Below are 21,936 nucleotides of genomic sequence, written 5' to 3' on the forward strand. Positions count from 1 at the left end.
ACATCACGCCTTCAGTCGGTCCGCAGCCTCTCTGTTGGCTGTTGCTCCCCCGCCGCTCTCTCAAACGTTTCTCTCGCGAGGAAGAGGAAGCGTGCCTCTCGTTAATATGCCCGTGACGATCTGAGACTTTTTTTTTCCAAAAACCACGAGTACGCGCGTCAAACGGTGTGAAACTCCGAGACGATAATGTATAAGACAATCGTGTCTTGCGCATTTCTCTGCCTGTTCTACCCGTGCCTTCGACCCTGCGAAGGCGACGCGACTGCGGTTACCAATCGGTAAAGACACCCCTTAGCATCTCATTTCACAAATCCCATTTCAAAGATAACAATTGGCCAGTTCTTTCTCTTTCTGATTCTCGATTATCGATTATGCGTTCGCGGACATCGGACTCTTCTCGCAGATTCTCCGTTATCGCCGACCGACCGAGAATAATACTCGCGATGCTCGTTATTATGCGTTATAATAGCCACATCGATTTTTCCTCGCGATAAACTCGACGGTATAAGATACCGTTAAGAAATTAGCCATGAAAGTCTAAGAGATCTCTTAAAGACGTTCAAAACAGCACATATTGCAAAAATCTGATTGATACGTTTAATATCTGGTATACTTAAATTATCGTAACCTGAATCTTGGGAAAATCTCGAAGTGGCGTCTGAACATCTTTTATGCTTTGCCGTTTAAATACTAAGAGATAAAAGGAATTTGAGCTTTCTTTGAGTGATTTTGACTCACGCTACAATAATAAACGTCGCATTCTTTACTGACCTATCAAGTAATCATTATCCCCAAGTTATCGTAAAAGAAATTATTCCAGAGTTCCCCCGAAACCAGTATTCGTTGTCCCTCGCGTTCATGTGGTTTAATCGGCTTGTTCTTTTAGAGGATATGTATTTACTGCGCCGAGGAGATTCTTGGCCGGCGAAACCGAGAGCGGCTGTTTGTCGCTGCACAATCTCGAACCGCCGGCGCACGTTATCCTGGAGTTGCTATCTCCAGCGGGTACGGGCGTGGATGACGAGGTACTGACCAGGACGAGTGGCGTCGTCAAAACAGGCAAGTACATTTTTTCCTTCCTCGGATTTTTATCAATCTAGAGTTTTCAAAGATGAGTCGAATTTTCAGGTTGTTTGTCATTTTATAGAGGTCTTTAGCATTTTTTTTATACCCTACGATCCCTGATGGACTTGCACGTTCTCTTATTTCTCAGGTTGTTACCTGAGAACTCTGTTGAGAGTTTCACGGTCAATTTGCGCCTGTGGATAATTGAATATTCGAACGTGACCCGATGTGTTATCGCGCACGCGACGCGATAACGCATAATCGTCGAAAATACCACGCGGATTCCTATGTTGAATTCAGGGACGTAGCGATGAGATGACAACAGGAAGCGCGGATTCGGATACTTTCAGATGCGATTACCCGAACGAACGGCCGATCTTTAAAAAACGATCGGGAAATTGATAAATTTACATTTGAGCAGGAATTTAACGGAGAATTTACTTTCGCGCGGCGAAAATCCCGGCTACGCCCAATGAATCGCGTCCCGGTCTTTCCTCCTTCTTCCCTCCGCAGCTCGAATCGGACGCTTTAAACAAATCATAAATTGAAATTGTCGCCGCTTCCTGCGGGGGAGCTAAATGAGCCGAGTCTCTCTCCGAAGGGGAAATAAGTAATCGCTCGGGATCAGATGGGAAACCCATCTGCATTGTTAGGCACGGGGTGAACAACAAGTACGGAGCTTAATCAAGGACCGAGTTTATCATATATATATATATATATATATATATATATATATATATATATATATATATATATGTATTATGATGCTGGCGGACGCGCGGAAAGATTTATCAATGAATCGCTAAAAAAATACGCTGGTAGTAAACTTGGCGAAGTAAATTACGCTTAAATCTAAATGCAATAAAGTATTCAGTGATCTAAAGTGCTTAATAACGTATAAATTATTCTCTCGTAATACATCTTTCGGTATCCATATACTTGCGCCAACAAGCGCAATCTGCAATCTATACGCCTATCCATATATATTTATGCAAGTATCTATATTAGACACCAAAAATAAAATATTTTCTATTTCATTAAAAATATCTACCCTAAGCTCGATCATTTCAACTCGAATATACCTATAATTCAATCGCGATTATCGGCGCGACGATTAAGCGAATCAACTTATATACAATTGTACGCTATTATCCTTATGCTATTAGCGATTTGTTCGCGACTATCATTAAATATTTTATTCTTCTTTTTTTCATTACTCGAACGTTTGCGCTTGGAAAGTAGAAGTAAGTAAATTCAAATATTGGTTTTGTTAATTCGTTTGCTCATTCGTAGGAATAGAAACATGTCTAGAACTGGCGGTGCCCTTCACGAAATATTTCAACGGACGTTTGCGACTGAAAATAAAGTTTGACAAATATCCCGACTACATCGTGGAAACGGAGAAGGAAGTTTATATCGAGCACGATTCCCTAATCACATTTGTCGAGACAGATAAGCCGGTCTATAAACCCGGGCAAGATGTGAACATTAGAATCCTCATACTCAAGCACGACCTGAAGCCATGGAAGAAAACGGTTCGTCGCTCGCTATCCGTTAATATAAAATAAATATTAATGCAATAATAACTGAGCAGTAGTAATAATATATTTCAGTAGTAATATTTCAACAGTAATAATATAATATATATTTGTACCTTAGAGAGAGGTAAAGAATCGTATCTCCAGGTTTTATCAAAATTAGAGTTAATACTTTTTCCAATACACCAGGAATTAAAATTATATTATAGTAAAGAGTCTTATGTCCACTATTACCAGTTCTTAAGGTACAATGTTTAGAAAAAATCGTATTGACAATTTTCATAGAAATAATAAATATAACTATAATAAATAAAAATAATAAATGAACTTTAAATCCTGTTTTCTCTAAATTCCTAATAATAGAGATATGATTTTTTACTTTTATGGTACAGATATATTCTCTAAGGAGAGACGATTTATTCGTATAGAGTTCTAATTTATAGACTCAACTAGAAAGAAAAGAACTTTTATTTAATAATGCCGAGCTTGCCTCTCTTTCTAGATACCAAAAGTATGGATTGAGAATCCATCCGAGGTACGAGTGGCACAGTGGGCTAACGTCAGTACCGAAAATGGAATGGCACAACTAAAATTTGCTCTATCTCCGGAACCAAGTCCGGTAATACGATCGTGATCCTAAACGAGAGCATGTAACGAAGAGCGTGATAACGACAATGCTAAGAATTCTTATTTGTGCTATAGGGTGCCTGGAAAATTAAAGTGGAAAAGAGGAGATCGCAACCGCAATTGATCCATACAACCGTATTCGAAGTGAAGAAATATGTCCTCCCCAGATTCCAAGTGACCATAACTTCACCGGGATACATTCTCGCGGATGCGGAGAACGTTACGTGGAACATATGTGCTAAGTAAATGCTCGTTTTGATAATTAATCGGTGAATCGAAGCATTTACTGCGCGAAATTATCTTACATCCATTTTATTTACAGATACAGTTATGGCAAACCGGTCAAGGGTAAATTACTCTTGAAATCGACGCCTCAAATACCGACATGGAGACGGAAGCCTAATCTCCCGGAAATACATTATGAAACGGAGGTCAGTAACCCCTTCGGTCGGTCGACAAATTAATGTTTATTTTATAAGTTACAAAATTGCTACTTAAATGATTTTCCAATCATATTTGATTTATAAAAATCTAACTCAAATATTTTATAAACGTACGTAATGTGATATGTAAATTCGACATATCTCGCGACGGATTTAAAACTAGCCGATTATTGCAGCTGGATTCGCCAGATGGTTGCACCGAATTTGTTCTATCGGGCGCGGTGCTTGGGCTTGCTCAATGGAAAGTGGCACCGAACAATATTGTCCTCATAGCTAATTTCACCGAGACCGGTACCGGCATAGTAGAGACGACGATTAGTCGAACCGTAGTCGTGCATCAGGCCCTAAAACTGGAGTTCCTGCCGTACACGCCGAAATATTTTAAACTAGGTTTGCCATATCACGGAAAGGTAAGTAAAGATCGCAAATAATCGATAATCATTTTAACTTCTTCTAAGACTTATAAGCTTTGATCGGGATCTTTGCTTCATGAATTTGAATAAAAGTATGCTCTTTATGTAGAAATGTGCGAACTATTCGAATACGAATCTCACTCGATTCGATTTGATTCGAATTCTTCGAATTTCTATAATTCGAATCTGAACTATTCAAAAATTTCGAATCTATAGATGGTTCGAATTATACGAATCATATACTGTCAATCATATAAAAATTATATTTCCTGTTAATAAGCAAAACAGTACGGTCATGTTAATAAATGCATTCAGTGAGTGCATTAAGTATTAAAATCTCTTACCATAAGCGTTAATTGTAAATAGCAGTAAAAAAGTTTATTTCTAATTTTTTATTATCTAATTCTAATTGTAAGTAAAAGTTTGAATATACATAAAAAATAGTAAGCTATGAGTATTGATAATAAAGTAAATTATATATTATTATATTTGAATTTCTGTGTACGTAATTGGACAATGTTATTGGATACTACATTAGAGTATTTTAATAATTTATCTATAATTTTTTGGCTAATTGTTTCCATTACTGCGACATGCATTAAATAATATTTTATTAGTTTTATATTAAATATTTGAATCTTTTTTTCCTTAAAAAGAATTTATATTATATAATCAATATTATTTTTCCACATCAAAATATTCTCTTATTATCTACGTGTTAAAATTTAATCTAATAATAATTATATTGTTAATTAAAATTGATATTCCAACGATTCGATTCGCTTTAATTCGAATAAAATTTTGTCGATTCAAATTCGAAAAAAAGACAAAATTTGATTTGACATAAAAAAATCCTTGATTTGCAGATCTCTATCTTTATGGAATGCGAAATAAATCTCTTTTACAGTTACGTGTCTCGCGGCACGACGACACCCCGGCACCGCACGAGAAGATTCAACTCTGCGTGCGAGTACGTGGTAAGGATGAATGGCTTCGCGTGGTGGTTGAATGCCGCAACTTCACATCTTCGTCCGACGGTTTTGTCGACTTCGTCGTACCACCACCGCATAGGAACATCGTCCTGCTGAGTTTCGTCGCGACCGGTGTCGACTATCCCACGAAATACTATTCGCCGGATACGCGTTGGCGAGTACGTCGAGCAGCTGTTATATATTTTGAAAAAAAGAGTTACATACTTTCCAAACATATAAAAAATGTCTTGTTTTTATTAGATTATTTTTTAATGATTTATTTGATTCATCTGAAGACGATTTATTTAAAAAAAAAGATTGAGACACAATCTTCGAGTACATTGTTTATTTAAAACCTTTTGTATAAGCATAAGGTCGTTCGTGCATTTATAATTTATTGTAAATCGTAATTAGGTCTTCATGGATCAACCGTCGGCGCATATCGAAGTGAATCCTTGGTACTCACCATCAGATAGCTATTTGGCGGTAGCCCGAGGTTATCAACCGATCGTTTGCGGTGAAAAGTACTCGTTCAACGTCATGTACACGGTGCCGGCGAAAAGTAAAACCAACGAGTCCATTTCCTTTCATTACTCGATCAATTCCAAGGGGGACTTGTTAATATATGGTCACGTGAAACACCGGCCGACCAGAGATACGGTCTTGAATTATTCGGAATTCCGGAATTTGTTAGGTGCCGTCGAATCACCAGGAAATAAGACGGATCAGGGTACCATCGCTCATAGGTAATACTTCAATTAAATAATATTTTATTTGCCGATCTCATGAATATCCCGCAAATATATTTTCGGAAACCTTTGGACGCGCTCTGAATTACCTTTTGTTTATTTAGAAAAAAATTAGGGGATCGTAGATTTCAAGGTTTCTCACATCGACACTTCTCGTTTCTCCAGATTCCCCCTCAGCGTCAAGATCACCCCGTCAATGGCACCTGTCTCTGAATTGTTACTATATTACGTTCGTTCGGACGGCGAGGTCGTCGCTACCACGTATTCCATCAAAGTCGGACACTGCTTCGAGAATAAAGTGAAGACCGCCTGGCATACCGACGCTCAGACCCCGGGAACAGCCACTCAGTACCACGTGGAAGCCGCCCCCTGGTCTCTCTGCGGTATCTCGGCAGTCGACAAGTCGACTCGTTTCTTAGCAGGAGCCAAAGCAAACCTGATCGACGCTGATCAGACTTTCACGCAGCTGAAGAGATTCCATATCGAGCCAGAGCCGCGTCCTATTTGGGCGTGGACTCATTGCAAAGGTATACAAAATGATAAGACACAATACAGATAGTCGAATATAACAGTACATTAATTCCTATAGTTCCTCTCTTAATATATTTTTTATTAGATCTTTTAATGCATATTATTCCAAATTGCTATAATGATAAACTTGATAAACTTATTATTCAAATATGATACTCGCAACTGATTTTCTATTTTTCTGTTTTTCATTCAGATCTCTCATTTTTACGAAATAAGTGTCTGGATATTTATGTGATTGTCTAATATCCCACTTGGGTTAATGTAAAGTTATTACGATATCCGGTTAACGTGAAACAATTCACGTGATACAGCATATAAATCCTTCACAGTTGCAACGCACGAAGAAACAACCAACACGGAATTCGATCATTTGCCACTTCCCGCTTTTGAAGAGTCACCCGCATGGGCACGCAAAAGGAGAAGAAGAACGGTGTACAACGGCGCGCTTGTGAATTACGTGGACGCCATACAAGCGTTCGATGTGAGAACTTTCTGGAAATGTAAATAAATTCTAAGATTGTAAGAAAGACAATTATATGTCCATTGGATCTTTCCCCGTATTTCAGGACTTCGGAGCTGTCGTGATGAGTGATCTGATACTCGAAACGCGGCCTTGCCATCAGCTTCGCAGAGGTAGAGGCAGGAGTATGAACGTGAGCCTGAAAAGCATGGCCCCGATTCCTTTCCTCTCAGCGTCCGCGGAGCTGGAAACGGATGCTGGTGCGTTTTTAGGAAAAATGGCTTAATTGTCCATAGATAATTTTTTTTTCTTAAGCTAACTTAATTAATTATCATACTGTCGTATTATCTCGATAGGAATGTTTAAAATGGCGAAGACACTACCTATGGCGTATCCATTATTAAATGTGGGGCCCGAACAGGGATATATGGATCAAGTACCCGATCAACCTGCTCTCAGATCTTACTTCCCCGAAACATGGCTGTGGGAATTAGTGCCGACAGGGTATACATTTAAATTCGTAGCTTACTATATGTATAATTATCTTTAATCAAAGACAACTTCGTGATAATCGTTTCCCCGACTAATTTTTAAATTTTATTTTAATTTTTTTTTTTTTTTTTTATATATATAGAGGATACATTAACAAGTTATTCTTACACTTTTTAATACAATTACAATACAAAAAGCATCTTCGGCTTTCGTTTGTTTGATTAATATTGCCTTATGTATGTTCTTTTTCTTTACATTTTACAGAAAAGAAGGCAAAGTGACGGTGGAACGTACTTTGCCTCATACCATTACCGATTGGGTTGGATACACCGCGTGTATTTCACCTACGCACGGTCTCGGAATAGCACCACCGACAACCATCACCGGATTCCAGCCGTTTTTTCTCGATTACAGCTTACCATATAGCGTGAAACGCGGAGAAATGTTGCGCATGAAGGTTTCCTTGTTTAATTACATGCAACACAGTTTACCGGTAAGTTGCAACAGTCGCGAGCATTCGACATTCGTTTCACTCTCGTTCCACTATCTTCAAGCACACCACGTAAAATTTTCATAAAATTCAGTATTAATAAAAAAAATTGTGACGAAATATAAATCGCATATTGATGAGTCATATTTTCATACACATTATACGTTACACGGTCTTTGATTATAATCTATTAAGTCCTAGGAGGTCGATCCCTATATACGCGCTTTTCTGTTTAAATCCTTGTAACTCGGAGCTTAATCAAAATTTTGGCTCAACTTCCGAATAGCCCCTACCTCCGAATTTGATGAAACTTGCAGGAGTTGTTGACTATTAGAGGACACGTTCATATTATAAAGGATTTTGTACGGAAACAAATAGGAACGGAGAAATTGGCGTCAAAAATTCAAAATTTGGTAAATGTCTACAATTAGGGCCCCAACGAGAAATCAATTGATAAGAGGTAAATTCTATGTATTTTTGCTCCTCGAATCCAAAACTGTTGATAAAATTTGGGAGTCGCTTGTATTTTTTAAGATATCGTTAAGAAAATGAGAAAAAAACACTACATATAGGTTAGATGACGCGCTTTAAAAGTATTTAACTTTAACTGTTTAAAGCGCGTCACTAATCTACATAGGTTAGATGACGCGCTTTAAAAGTATTTAACTGTTTAAAATTTTTTTGGGCACGCGAGAAGGGGTGCAGGGTGGGCGAAGCCCCTCTCCCGCTTATGTTTAAGGTAGCTGTCTCGCTACGTGCTAGTCATGTGACTGTTTGTAGGTTTTCACGTTCAGAAATATATTTCAGGCAATTTTTGCTAAGGGAAAAATAATTTTATGAATTATGGTGTAAAATTTCATATGTGACAAAGTATGTTACTTTTTCCAAATTATGTGATTTTTCTCATTTGACTCCGTTTTGATCAGCTGATCATGCGAGTCGTCGAGAAAGGTTACAAGTGAGGTTACATCTCCTTTTCGATTGAATTTTGACAATTACTGAGAAAGGGTTTCAAAACGCATGACAGGGGTGTCAATCACTATCCAATTCGGCTAAGAAAGACGAGCCCCATAACCTGCAACTACAGTGATTAGCCAGCGGCGTTGCCAAGTCTTCCCAACCTCACCTCGACCAAAAAATGTCTGCTCGATTACCGCATTTTCACTAAAATAAACTAAAAAATTAGCAGCGAAATCTCCGGTAACCTATATATTTTATGGTTGCATCGGATTCTTCGAAATCTAATGTACAAAAAGCAATGTTTTTTTCTCACTTTATCTAATCGAAAAATACGAAAATATGTGATTGAAACCGTGATAGAGCCTTCTTTTCTGTATGAAGTAATGCAAAATTTGTGATTTTCGAGATCGATTTTCTAGAGTAAATAGTCGGTAAGGAGCCACAGAAAAAATCGACTGCAAAGCTGATCATATAATTTGATATAAAAACCGAAATCGAAAACTTTATCTAATACATGCCCTGACGAGACAGCTACCTTAAAGCAAAATACATTTCCTCCGGGCACGCCGAAGGCGTGTCCATGGGGGGGGTGCGGGGGGGCGAAGCCCCCCCCGCTCCACCCATCAACCCAACCCACACCGCCAGGTGCACGGGGGGGTGCAGGGGGAGCGGAGCCCCCCCCCGCTCACACTCTTAGGTTTACTCACACAATGGGGGGGTGCAGGGGGAGGGCGAAGCCCCCCCCGCCCATACATGTAGTACTTTGATATATATTTCACGGTTCTCATTTTCTTAACGATATCTTAAAAAATACAAGTGACCCTCAAATTTTATCAACAGTTTTGGATTCGAGGAGCAAAAATACATAGAATTTACCTCTTTTCAATCGATTTCTCGTTGGGGTCCTAATTGTAGACATTTACCAAATTTTGAATTTTTGACGCCAATTTCTCCGTTCCTATTTGTTTCCGTACAAAATCCTTTATAGTATGAACGTGTCCTCTAATAGTCAACAACTCCTGCAAGTTTCATCAAATTCGGAGGTAGGAGCTATTCGAAAGTCTTACCAAATTAATGACCTCTATCTTTTTGCTGACAAATATTGAACTATCAAATGATTTCGTCTATTATTCTACCTTTTTGAGTAGAATTTTTGTTGTAGATTACTGAAATAATAATTGTATCGATTTATTCTACTCAAAAAGGTAGACAAAATCATTTATTAATTAAATATATTTGTTAGAGTAAAAAGACAGGGGTCATATACTTTTTTTACCTCCATACATTTTATATCTTTTTTCAGATATTCCACTCTATCACCAACTAAAGATTTTCGGAGGACCTCTTTCTTTTTATCCCTAAATAATACAAGAATTTAAGACAAAAAGACGACCTCATAGAACTTAATAAATTAATTGAGAGATGTTAAATGCATATTAATCACAATGACAATAACTGATATCAATATATTATAACTGATTGAATAATGCTTTGACGTTCGTAGGTCAAGATCAAGTTGGAAGATGCAACGGGGCTCGACTTGCATCTGTCGCACGCAGTAGCTTCGTTCTGCGTAAAACCGCGAGACAGCGTGGTGCACGAATATATTCTCAGACCGCGAGTTCTTGGCGATGTTAATATCACGGTCTCCGCTTCGATCGACTCTGATTACGCTGAACCATGCGGCCCGGAAATGCTTCTGTATACACGGTAAATGGAACAATCGGATATTCCTTCGCAATTATTAATATTTAAGAATTCTATAAAAATACGTAGTTTTATTTATGCAGTAAACTTGACGAAAATATAATTTTAGACCATACCCGCACACATATATCGGGGAATTAAAAATTTCCAATATTTTATCAAAATAAGAAAAATATGATTTTGTCAAATATAATTCTTGATTGTTTAAATATTTAAAAAAATTGGTTAAATATTAAAAAAAAAATTATAGAAATTGTAAATAAAACATTCGACAGTATTTAGCAATTTGTACACTTTTTCAGGGACGTGATTATAAAGCCGATACTGGTGCTACCGGAAGGCTTTCCTGTGGAAATAACGAAATCCGCGTTCATCTGTCCGAAGGACTTTAGCGACGACTCCACCATAACTTGGAATCTCGATCTACCCGACGATTTGGTGCCCGAAAGCGCGAGAGCATACGTGTCCCTGATAGGAGATATCCTAGGTCCGGTCCTTGAAAATCTAGACAATCTTGTTCGCTTGCCGATGGGATGCGGCGAGCAAAATATGATTCTCTTTGTTCCTAACATCCACGTGATCGGCTACTTGGACGCGACCGGAGTCGAGAACCCAGAGCTGAGAGTAAAAGCTATCAGAAATATGGAGAAAGGTACGTGCTTTGATCTTGATCCAAATTTAATTCGCAATTAAGAATAGATTTTACATTTGGTCGTGCGACACAGGATACCAGCGCGAATTGATATACAGACATCCGGACGGTTCGTACTCCGCGTTCGGCCCGGAAAGCTCGGAAGACGGCAGCTCGATTTGGCTCACCGCATTTGTGATCAAATCTTTCGCTCAGGCGAAGAGTATAATTCACATCGACGAACGAGATCTTAAAATTTCTGTAAAATGGATGGTGAAGAAGCAATTGGAAAATGGATGCTTCCCTGTGATCGGCAGGATATTCCACAAGGATATGAAGGTATTACAAGCGACATTTGTGATTCTTCCTCCAAAAAGTGATACCTAACACCCTTAAACGTGTTCGTAGGGTGGTTTGCAAGATGACGACAATTCTTCCTCGGCGTTAACGGCTTATATCCTGATCTCGCTCTTAGAATCGGGCGTGCCGTTAACAGCATCGCTCATTAATAACGCTCTACATTGCCTGGAGAAAGGAATGGAGAACGACGGCGGTACGACGTACACGGCAGCTTTATCCACCTACGCCTTAACGTTATTGGAGCACCCGAAAGCGAACAATAGCATGAAATCGCTTATGACACGTGCCACGCGAAACAACGTATGTATAACAAAGTTGACGCTAATTTTAATGTTAACGAAAACAGTTCTTGCGAGGCAAAAAATCTCACAATCAGTCGATGTAATCTTCATAGCAAATTTTTGTTTGCTAGGATCTTCTCTGGTGGGAGGACAAGTATAAACCGTCTCTAGGATTGAGTATTGAGATGACGGCGTACGCTGTGCTGTCATTAGTGAAATTAGGTGGCGAGACGAACATGGTCGAGGCGTTGAAAGCAGTCCGTTGGATGTCAAAACAACGCAACGCAGAGGGCGGCTTCACGTCCACGCAGGACACTGTGCTCGGCCTGGAGGCACTCACCAAGTACGCTACCACGATGTCGAGCAACGCGACGGATCTCTCGGTACTCGTGACCGCCGGCGAGGTGGACCAGGTGTATAGAATGCACAACGACAATCGCATGGTCCTCACGCAGATTCGCTTGCCCGTAATACCCACGATAGTCGAGATCTTCGCTGAGGGTGAAGGCTGCGTCTTAGTGCAGGTAGCTTTGCATTTTCACAGAAATATCATAAGATATTTCGTCTAATGAAGAAGCAACCAACCCTTGACCCCTCTTGAATTTTGCTAAATTTCTAATGTTACAGTACACTCCATTCACTAATACAAAGTACAGTAACTCTGTCCAATGGTTTGGTTTAGGATCACTATTTGGTCCTAAACCAAAATAGTTTAGGAAATATTAATATTAGAAATGTTTCTTTCGATATCAATGATAAATAAACTATGTTTATGCAAAGAAGTTGCATTCATAAAATGCGCTTAGTGTAAATTAGTAATGTATTTTAAATTGTTTCTATGATAGATATGACTATCCAAAAACGTGTACATATTATAATCATAATATTGATAGTGCACAAATTGAAAGTCCCGACACCGAAGATTAATTGTCATATAATGTATTTTTGTTAATTGTGATGTACTTCTCTTTGTAATGTCATTATATAGTTATATTTTTCTTATTTATAATATAACATAATTATAGTACATAAATTAAAATTTATTTTACAGAATTTTAAAACAATTATGCACACAAAAAATTTTAAACATTAATATTTCATAAACTATTATTGCGCATTTAGCTAGACAGAGTAACTGTAACTTATATTAGTGAATAGGATATACCGTAACATTAAAAATTTAGCAAAACTTAAGAGGTCAAGGATTTTGGTTGACCCCTTTAAGCCAAAAGTTCGCGTAAGTGAGAAATGGTCCCTTGAGAACATTTAAATGTTAATAAAAATCCGTAATTTTTCAGAGCAATATAAAATACAACGTTGCACGCGCAACCGGCTCCGAAGCATTTGATCTCTCGGTTAATGCCGCTCCCGCGACATGGCTGGACGAATGCTCGATGCAAAAAATTACAATCTGTACGCGATATAAAATGGCAGATGGGGAAAGTAACATGGCATTGCTAGAGATCGACATGATAAGTGGATACGTCCCAGATCGTACGAGTCTTCATTCTCTATTGGAGGATCCGGCTACGAGTGAGTGTGCAACTGAGAATATGTTAAAATCAATCCGGATAATTGTGACATCGTAAATTAGACGTCACAATTTTTCGAAAAGAAAAATTCCAAATCTAAGACACTCTGTAATAAATTTGATAAATGATAATCATTACTTTCATAATTATTTTATAGCGATCATACTTATAATAAGAAACATTGCGAAATCACAATTATACTGTTATTATATGCTAATGATATTAGTTATCACATATTAAGGGATATTAAGATAAAATTTATTCCCCAATTCATCCAATATACAAATATTTGCAGAAGTGAAACGTTTCGAAGAGGATCGGGGTATCGTCACCATTTACTTCGACAAGTTAATCAATCAGAAAACCTGTATATCGTTTACGGTGACCAGAGAAAATATCGTGGACAGACTTGAACCGGCGAATGCAAAACTTTACGATTACTACCAACAGGAGTTGACGATATCTAGCGTAAGTTTACAAATATATTGTTTCATAATCATTAAATATAGAATAAGTATATTTTATAATATATGCATTATATATTTTTTCAGAGCTATAGCTTCGCAGCGACTTGCAGCAGTGCCACTCCGAGCGAAGAAGTGGAGATTCCTAATCCAGTGCCAATAGAAGTGCAAGAAATAGGCAAGGACAACGCGAAGAAGAATACCGTGGGAAAAGAGGAGACAGTCGAAAAAGCGGTCGAAACCCCGGACGATCGAAATGGAACTATAGAGCAGATAGGTAACGCGACTCAGAACACTGTGTTTCATTGTCAGCCAAAGCCACAAACTGATTCGGCCGAGCAATTCCACAACAAAGTAACAACGGAAAATCGGTGACCGGCATACAATTTAGAAGCGAAGATGTTTCTTCGGTAGAAAATTCCATTTTCGAAATAAATAGCGACGATATGGATACCGTTGTAAACTTCGCGCAGTTAACAATAACAACATCATGTCTGATAATATGGATAATTAATGAAAATTACGTACACAATTCGAGAGTAATGAGAAGGATTAGTATATCCAAATCTCTTATTAAAGTTATATACTTGAATGATTTACGCGATTAAATGGAGAAACGCGTGTATATATATATATATATATATATATATATATATATATATATATATATATATATATATATAAAGTATGCTTCCAGTACACTATTCCAGAAGAAACATATTTTATGTAACACGTGCATGGAAAGTGGCCCATTACACACGCTACGCGTGCGTGATAGACCACTTTCCACGCACTTGCAACATAAAATAGGGTGTGCAAGCCATGCGTAAAGATGAAAATTCCCGGGTGCGGAGTTGACGCACGAGCCGAAGGCTACTTGTTACACAAATAACTATTACGAAATCACATTCAATTGCATATCAATAATAAGCTTGATAGGCGAAACTTTTGGCTAAATTGTTCTCGTTATTTTCGAGATAAATCTTCTTTTTACGCAATGCTTTCTTCGCAATTTTCTGACTTTTCCAAATTTCTCAGTACCACAAAGAGAAGCTGGAAGCGGCCAGGCACCGGACGAACCGGACATCAATCTGAACCCCGTGTTCGACAGGCTTGGACCTCCTAGCATAGATCTCGAGGATATGGAGGCACCGTTCTCAACTCTTATTAGACAGGGACAAAATTCCTTTGGGACGGATTTTGACGGAAATCCGCTCTTCGTTGTGGTCGATCACGAACTGGCGACTCCCGAAGGGGTCGAAGGGCCCGTGCCGGTTTCCGTGAAACCCGACATCACACATTTTGACGACAATCCACTGTTGAATGTGACTAATGAAACGGAACAGAAGATAGAAATAGATCTGAGCAATGCGCAAGTATTACGTACGTGAATTCAAACTAATAGGCGTGAAAATTATTATATAAAGTTGAAATCACGTTTTGGTTCTCCCTTCTTCAGAGAAATTGGATCTTAACAATATCGTACAGTATAGCCCACGGTTGCTTCAATTCACTTTATACTCATTATTTATTCACTCTTTTCGAAATTGGAAAGATCAATCTTAATTGGCAAGATTAATCTTCTTCGTTATAAATGGCGATACCAAACCGATTATATTTTTTTTATTTTAGCACCTCTTGGTTTGAACGAGTCCTGCCCTGTATGCGCCGATGAACTACCGTCGAATATTAATGATCTTTATTGCTCCGCCAGTACCGTTGTAAAAGCGGCGATTAGACGATTGCGAAAGGCAAGACTCCTATTAGATATACAACCGTCCCACGAAGACGTCAAACGCCTGCATTCGACGATCGCATTTGTCTTAAGACCCAACTGTTCTTGCCCGCCTTTAGATAATCGTAAGTATATAACTGAGAATAATCAAGAACAAATACATATATACTATCGTTATTACATATTATATATTCACTATTATTATCTTGTTATTTGTAATTTGAATTATATTACAGCTGGAAGTCTGGCACTGTTGATGCATTTCGAGGACGGCGAGTTTGCTAAGAGTTCGCATAATCGATATGTCTTAGACGAACAGGTTTCTATATACGGATTACCACCGGTTGGTGGGGTTCCACGTGAGATAACGGACGCTCGAGCAACGTGTGTGAATCGAGATAATAGCGCATTTCTTAATCTTTCTACGGCTGACTGATCTTCGGCGTTCCGCCGAGAATATACTAAATACGAATAGACATAACAGATAACAGAATACACGTCACGTATCATATTAACAAAACTCAACAATTGAGAGAAGAACTCGATCGGTTTCAGGCGTATAAAAATTAAATACACACACATTTAAATTTTAAAGTACAATAAAATCTATACGAGGCAATTTGAAACAAGAAATTCTTCATTATAATATCTGACTCATTAATTTTAGCACGCCTTGTATGTAGTTTGAAGAAGTAAATTTTACACAGGGTATTGTAATCAATGTCGAATACACTTGAATTTCCGTCGCAAATCTCTTCTGCAGCTCCCTCCGTACAACATATTCTCACAACATCACAAACTCTACGTTAACAGTGCGATGAGAAAACACAATATGTAATAGAATAAAGTGTCATTTTTACAGCGAAAGTTATATGCGTTCAACTCTCATAATTGTGAATAGCAAATAACTAATGAATTAAATAAACTGTAAATAAAGCACAGCGATTTATGATATAATAATTGGGTAATTTAATGCATCCATAAAATTTTAATCTCTAATGTCATATTCCCTATTACCAATTTGAACGTGCACTATGTCTTAAAATGGGTATGTACATATAATAACGTCAATTTTTTAACTATTATTAGCTTGCATATAAATTTTCTTAAACATTTGAGAATTCATTTTTCCAGATAAATTTACTGTACGAGTTTGATCACTTTGATCCTAGAGAACCAAGAAGCGACACTCTTATAGAAAAAAGAAATGATCCTTTCTAAACGAAGAAAAATCTGAATTCGATTTGAATTACTTTCACGCGTATGAGAATGATAGAAGCAAGCAAGAAGAGTATGAAAATATTTTGAATTTCAAACGCATGTATTGTATCTTTTATTTGTTGCCCATGTTTGATCGCATTGTAATAGTTATTACAAGTTAACAATCACCCGAATCGAATTCTCGCTACATTAAATAGTGTTTTGTTATAATGTATGTACGATTATTTATTTAATACGTTTGTAATCCGTGATTATATTGTCCATTTGACATTTAACATTGATAAGATCGAATCTGCCACCAGCAAAACGATATTTTAATCGAATCTACTCTCCGTGTGTTACTACATTAAACCCCGTATTTTGCAAAGGACGAGCTATTAAATATCAAATGGATAGAGATTCTCTGGAATTATTATTATTTATTCACGCTGTATACAGTTAAATGCTTGAAATAAATAAACATATACTATTGCTTACTATACACTATCCATCGCGCTGGCTCGCTACAATACCATTGAGAACTTAACTACGTAAGGAATGAAAAGATGAATGTAATTGGCAGTAATAATCAGTATTCGCCGTCTATCTCGCGTTAGATGACTGAAACACGTGTTTTCGACTGCGGATGTCCAAGACAGGAGTAGGCAGTGTACATTTGCGACGAGCATGCATTGGCAAGAACGACGAGTAACGCAAAACGACGCGCATAAAGATACAGTATGTAAAAAAAAATATTCTAACAACGTGACGTCTAACATTTGATAACGGAGCGATGCTCGATTTCGGGGCATTCGCCCGATCGATCGATCGATCGATCGATCGAGAGAGAGAGAGAGAGAGAGAGAGAGAGAGAGAGAGAGAGAGAGAGAGAGACACATTTCTTTTTCTTTTAAACTCGCCCAGAAACGCAGTGAATGTAGCTTGCAAGCGATGACAACCGTAAAATACACCACCTTCGAGAAGGCGCGACATATACGCTTATTAACATTTATCGACATTGAGAAAGATGTCGTATAGTATATACTATTAGTACATGTATCACCGATTCGTAATCGAGAGATACACTAACACCTCGACAGCGGAGAATACACTACCGGAAAACGGCCATTTCGACGAAGTTAAACATGAAATACTAAATTAAAAAAAAACATAAAAACTAGCAAAACAGACTCGCGCCTCTCTCATATAAAAATGAAAAAAACTCGTGTGTAAACGTCTTTAACATCTTACGCGGATATGCATTTATAAGTTTCACGACTCGAATACACAAGCTCGATATTAAATTATGTATGACTCTCGCGGGATCCCAAGGATCCGTATATTCGTTTTATAGGCTAAGCAGTAGCGATAATAGATCAATAAGAAAATTGTTCGTGTCAAGCTGTGTTAAGCAGAAAAAATATAGAACTATAAGACACAAGTTGTACTGGAGTATTGTCGTTGTATCGGTACGGATCTTATGAGACAATTCCCTAATCAAATCAGTTTCCTTTATAAATATTAATACGCATTATAAAAATCTTCCCACATGCTGCATTCTTTTCGGATATTACGCTACAATATATAATCGCTATATATATATATATATATATATATATATATATATATATATATATATATATATATATACATATACATATAACACCGTTAAACCTACGCAAAGTTACTCCCGATTCAATTCTTACTTAATCACGTGTTGTTTCAATCACGCGCCTCGTTATTGTACAATAAATCATATATCGATTTAATATGGAGCCTGCGTGTCATCAGGGAAATTTCAACGGGCAGACTAAAATTACAGCGACGCAATAAATGTAAACGGCGGCCTCGGTACATTTACGCATGAAATTCAAAATTGATGCGCAAAAAATATAGATGAAGAATCGGAAGATACTGGTTTCTATCCGACTGATTTTTATCGTATCTCGCGCGTCAATCATGTCAGAATGAGAACATGTTGCTCGTAAAGCAACGCGACGTTATTACGAACTTACGCGAAGATCGCTGCTGGACTACTCAGTAGATTTTGGGCGCCGAACGATCGTTGATCGGGCCGCTGGTCTTCCTCAACGGGGTACCCCGTCTAATCTGATCCATGAGGGAGTCTCTCATTTGCAGAGGGTCCATAATGGGCACGCGATTACCCATAATGCGCCTGATACTCGCGGATCTGCTCGTGCCGTTGTTTCCCGTCTGCTGCAGGGCTTGTTGCTGCTGTGCCAGTTTAGCGTTCAACGTCTCGAGGAAGCCGGGAGCCGCCGCTTTGACGTTCTTGTTGGACTGCTGTTGCTGCTGCTGTTGCTGTTGTTGTTGCTGCTGCTCCGAGAGTGACTGTTTCCTGAGAGATTTCGGACTGCCGCTCGCATTCACGCCCGCCGCGGCATTGCTGCTTATGGTACCGATAAGTTTAGCGTTGAGCACTGCCATAAATCCCTGGCCCACGCCACCCGGTCCCTGCCCTTGACCCGCAGCTTGACCAGCTTGGCTGATGGTAGCATTACTGGATACATTGGTCGTTGGCGCGCCGACAGATCCGCGTTCTTGGGATGTCGAACGGGCAGCCGAGCGTTCCACTGACGAACGAGTTATTTGTAGCACGGTATTGTGTTGAATGACACCCGCAGGATTACTATGCGCCTGCTGCTGTCCGGTAGCCTTCCGTAAGAGCGACGGACTGGCTGGTGTATGACGGAGCTCGGTCAGAGTCCTTACCGTCTCGGAAACCGAGATGGATCTAACGGAAAAGAAGAAAAAAAGAATTAGATAGAAGTGCGGACTTGTATAAAAAAACGGAAAGATTAAATTATCATCGTATTAAGGAGGTTCGATTATCAGGTCAAATCCAACTTATTAATTTGAAATTTTTGTGTAAGTCTTGGACTGTGTATTATATAATCTTACCTTGGGTGAAATTGCAAAACAATTTACCGTCGCGTTTCTAAGATATTCGCTTTAAAAGTTACAGAAATTGTATATACATATATAGATATACTCCCCCCCCCCCCCATGTAAATATCATATTATGTATCTCTGCTTCTATGCGGTAAAAATGGATTAATTTATGTTACACTTCTATGACATCGAGAATTGCAATCACGGTTTTTTAATTTGTTAAGTTGTATTTTTTCAATTTTTAAATAACTTATTTAAACAATATCAAATATAAAAATAGGACAAAATTGCAATTTTTCTTCTTTTTCTGTCTCAATGATAACATGTTGTTTATGAATTATTTCTAAAACTACCTTTATACTGTTTAATCATGAAAACAAAATTATACTAAAACAGTCGAACTTCCTTAAAGTTTTCAATTGTAGAGCAATTTATTACAACTAAAAAAAAAAGAGCAACGTCAATTTCTACCTCTGAGGTGTAGGACTGACTGTGGGTGAAGAGCTTTCGAGAAGAAACGCAGGCGGAGGAGGAAGGTTCTCTGTCTCGTCACAAACGTTCTCGCCCCGATCTTCATTAACGGACGAAGTGGGGGGTGCGTTGATAACAGTGGATGTGCGTCTTGTCGGCGGCGGCGGTCTGCTCACATGCTGTGTCGACCCTCTGCGTGTCGTTAACGTGGCCGCGGCGCCAGGTACATTCCATGTGTTCTCGTTTTGATTGTGAAGCGAATGAGAATGCGGCAAAGTGTTTTGGCTTCCGTATCCGCTGCTGGATTCCAAACTGGACTCGGATGTTTGACTGCCGGCATCTTTCTCCGGGACGTCAGTCTGTACAATTCGACGAAACATAAGCGACAAAAGTATTTGTTTTAAAATATTGTACATCGTACACTTCGTCGCTCGTACCTTGACAGTTGCTGGAGCCGTTAACGATGCCGGAGGGGGAGGCAGTGGAAGCTGCATCTCTTGAGCACGACTGGCAGCTAGATTCGCTAACTCATGCATGTTTACGTACATCGGTTGTTGGAGCTGATGGGTCGCCAATTCTGCATCAAAATCGTTATAACGGTAAATCTAGTCGAAACATACGGAGTGATGTTATACAAACCTTTCGCCAAATGAGCCGGAATCGGTAACTTCGGTTTTCCTCGAGGACTTCCAGGCGGCTCGTTCTTCACCGGAATAGTCGGTCGTTCCAAACTGGAACATCTATTCGGTATAGGTGGACGATTGCCGCTATTATTTCTACGGAGCTGCACCCTAGACAGCTGCTGATTCGAGGAAGAACATGAAGAGGAAGAAGAAACCGGAGAGGCTGGTTGGCTGTGGCAGCAACTGCTACCGTCGCGATCCGGAGCTTGGAATGTGTAAACGCTGAGTGCCGGTCTTTGATGCCCCTTTTCGTACGCTAAAATAGATGAAAAAAATAACATAATTGAATCGAAATTAGTAAATCGGGGGCTCGATTCTTGAATTCATTCGCAAGAGAAACGTATGTGCAAATGTTGTTCTTACAGAAAAGTTAAGTCTTACAGCAAGTCGATTGGCTATCGCATAGCTTTTGACCAATCAATTTGCAACGTTTCTGTAAGAGCAGAATTTTCGCATACGTTTCTCTTACGAATAAATTCAAGAATCAAGCCCCCGATTACATGACGAACATGTATGTAAATCTCACTTACCAGAGGAAATAGTATGTGGCCGTTCGTTCATCGCACTCGGATTTTGCCGGTCGTACTGAGCGGACGTTTCCTGCAAATCAGGCCAAGTAGAAGTTGTCACGGGTCGTGTTACAGTGCAACCGGTACTTTGATTACTTAGAGAAGACACATTCGATACCTAAAAACACAAGCCGCCACTTTAATCGACCGCCAACAATGCGGAACAAAATGAGAAACAACGTACAAAAATGCATTCTTAAAGTTAAGCTACAAAATTCGTTCAAAACTGGGAACATAAGCAAATCTAGCAACATGATCACTAGGCAGTGGAAATTTGTAAGGTCTTACACTTTGAATTTTCTACACTGTGCTATGAAATTTTAATGTGTACAATTCTTGAAACTTATAAAATCAATATTTAGTCAAAAACTGAATGTCCTTTTAAAGAGCTCGTTGTTGAAGAGAGACGACTGGCTTTCGCTGCACACATATCGTCCGTTCCGAGAAGACTACTCATCGTAGTTCTGCTAATTGCTAAACGACCTTACCTGATGTTCGGAAATCGGTTGGTTGTACAATGTGTCCTGTGATGTAAAACCGGAGTCACGGGAACTACCGCTGGTCAAGTGGCGCAGCGTTGCAATGCCGCTGATGCTGGCAGGCCTGACACCAACTGGCTACAATGAGTACAACATCGACTACCACATACAA

At 38.8% G+C, this 21,936-nt stretch overlaps 2 protein-coding genes across 3 annotated transcripts in view; one reads left to right on the plus strand and one right to left on the minus strand.

Annotated features, from left to right (window-relative positions):
- Positions 1-16,409, plus strand: LOC139822301 (alpha-2-macroglobulin-like protein 1). Its single transcript, XM_071793909.1, has 25 exons — positions 1-278; positions 887-1,059; positions 2,359-2,600; positions 3,106-3,222; positions 3,306-3,472; positions 3,553-3,661; positions 3,850-4,083; positions 4,994-5,236; positions 5,472-5,803; positions 5,972-6,333; positions 6,667-6,818; positions 6,904-7,057; positions 7,154-7,301; positions 7,554-7,782; positions 10,244-10,449; positions 10,749-11,098; positions 11,172-11,416; positions 11,486-11,737; positions 11,850-12,242; positions 13,017-13,251; positions 13,546-13,718; positions 13,802-13,991; positions 14,753-15,097; positions 15,347-15,574; positions 15,686-16,409. Exons 1-25 carry the CDS (start codon positions 187-189, stop codon positions 15,883-15,885), a joined length of 5,571 nt encoding a protein of 1,856 aa, XP_071650010.1. The 5' UTR covers positions 1-186; the 3' UTR covers positions 15,886-16,409.
- The window catches only part of LOC139822302 (probable ATP-dependent RNA helicase kurz), an 18,732-nt gene continuing 12,993 nt past the window's right edge, over positions 16,198-21,936 (minus strand). The window contains exons 8-13 of one of the 2 annotated variants that reach the window (XM_071793914.1): positions 21,774-21,902; positions 21,247-21,316; positions 20,673-20,972; positions 20,471-20,610; positions 20,034-20,392; positions 16,198-19,404 (exon numbers count right to left, since the gene is read on the minus strand). In XM_071793914.1, coding sequence (XP_071650015.1) covers positions 18,687-19,404; positions 20,034-20,392; positions 20,471-20,610; positions 20,673-20,972; positions 21,247-21,316; positions 21,774-21,902 — 1,716 coding nt within the window. In that variant the 3' untranslated portion in view covers positions 16,198-18,686. Of the gene's footprint in view, positions 19,405-20,033; positions 20,393-20,470; positions 20,611-20,672; positions 20,973-21,246; positions 21,404-21,773; positions 21,903-21,936 lie in introns of both variants that reach the window. The other variant, XM_071793913.1, reaches the window with a different exon arrangement.

The sequence above is a fragment of the Temnothorax longispinosus genome, chromosome 11, assembly GCF_030848805.1.
Source record: "Temnothorax longispinosus isolate EJ_2023e chromosome 11, Tlon_JGU_v1, whole genome shotgun sequence".
NCBI lineage: Eukaryota > Metazoa > Arthropoda > Insecta > Hymenoptera > Formicidae > Temnothorax > Temnothorax longispinosus.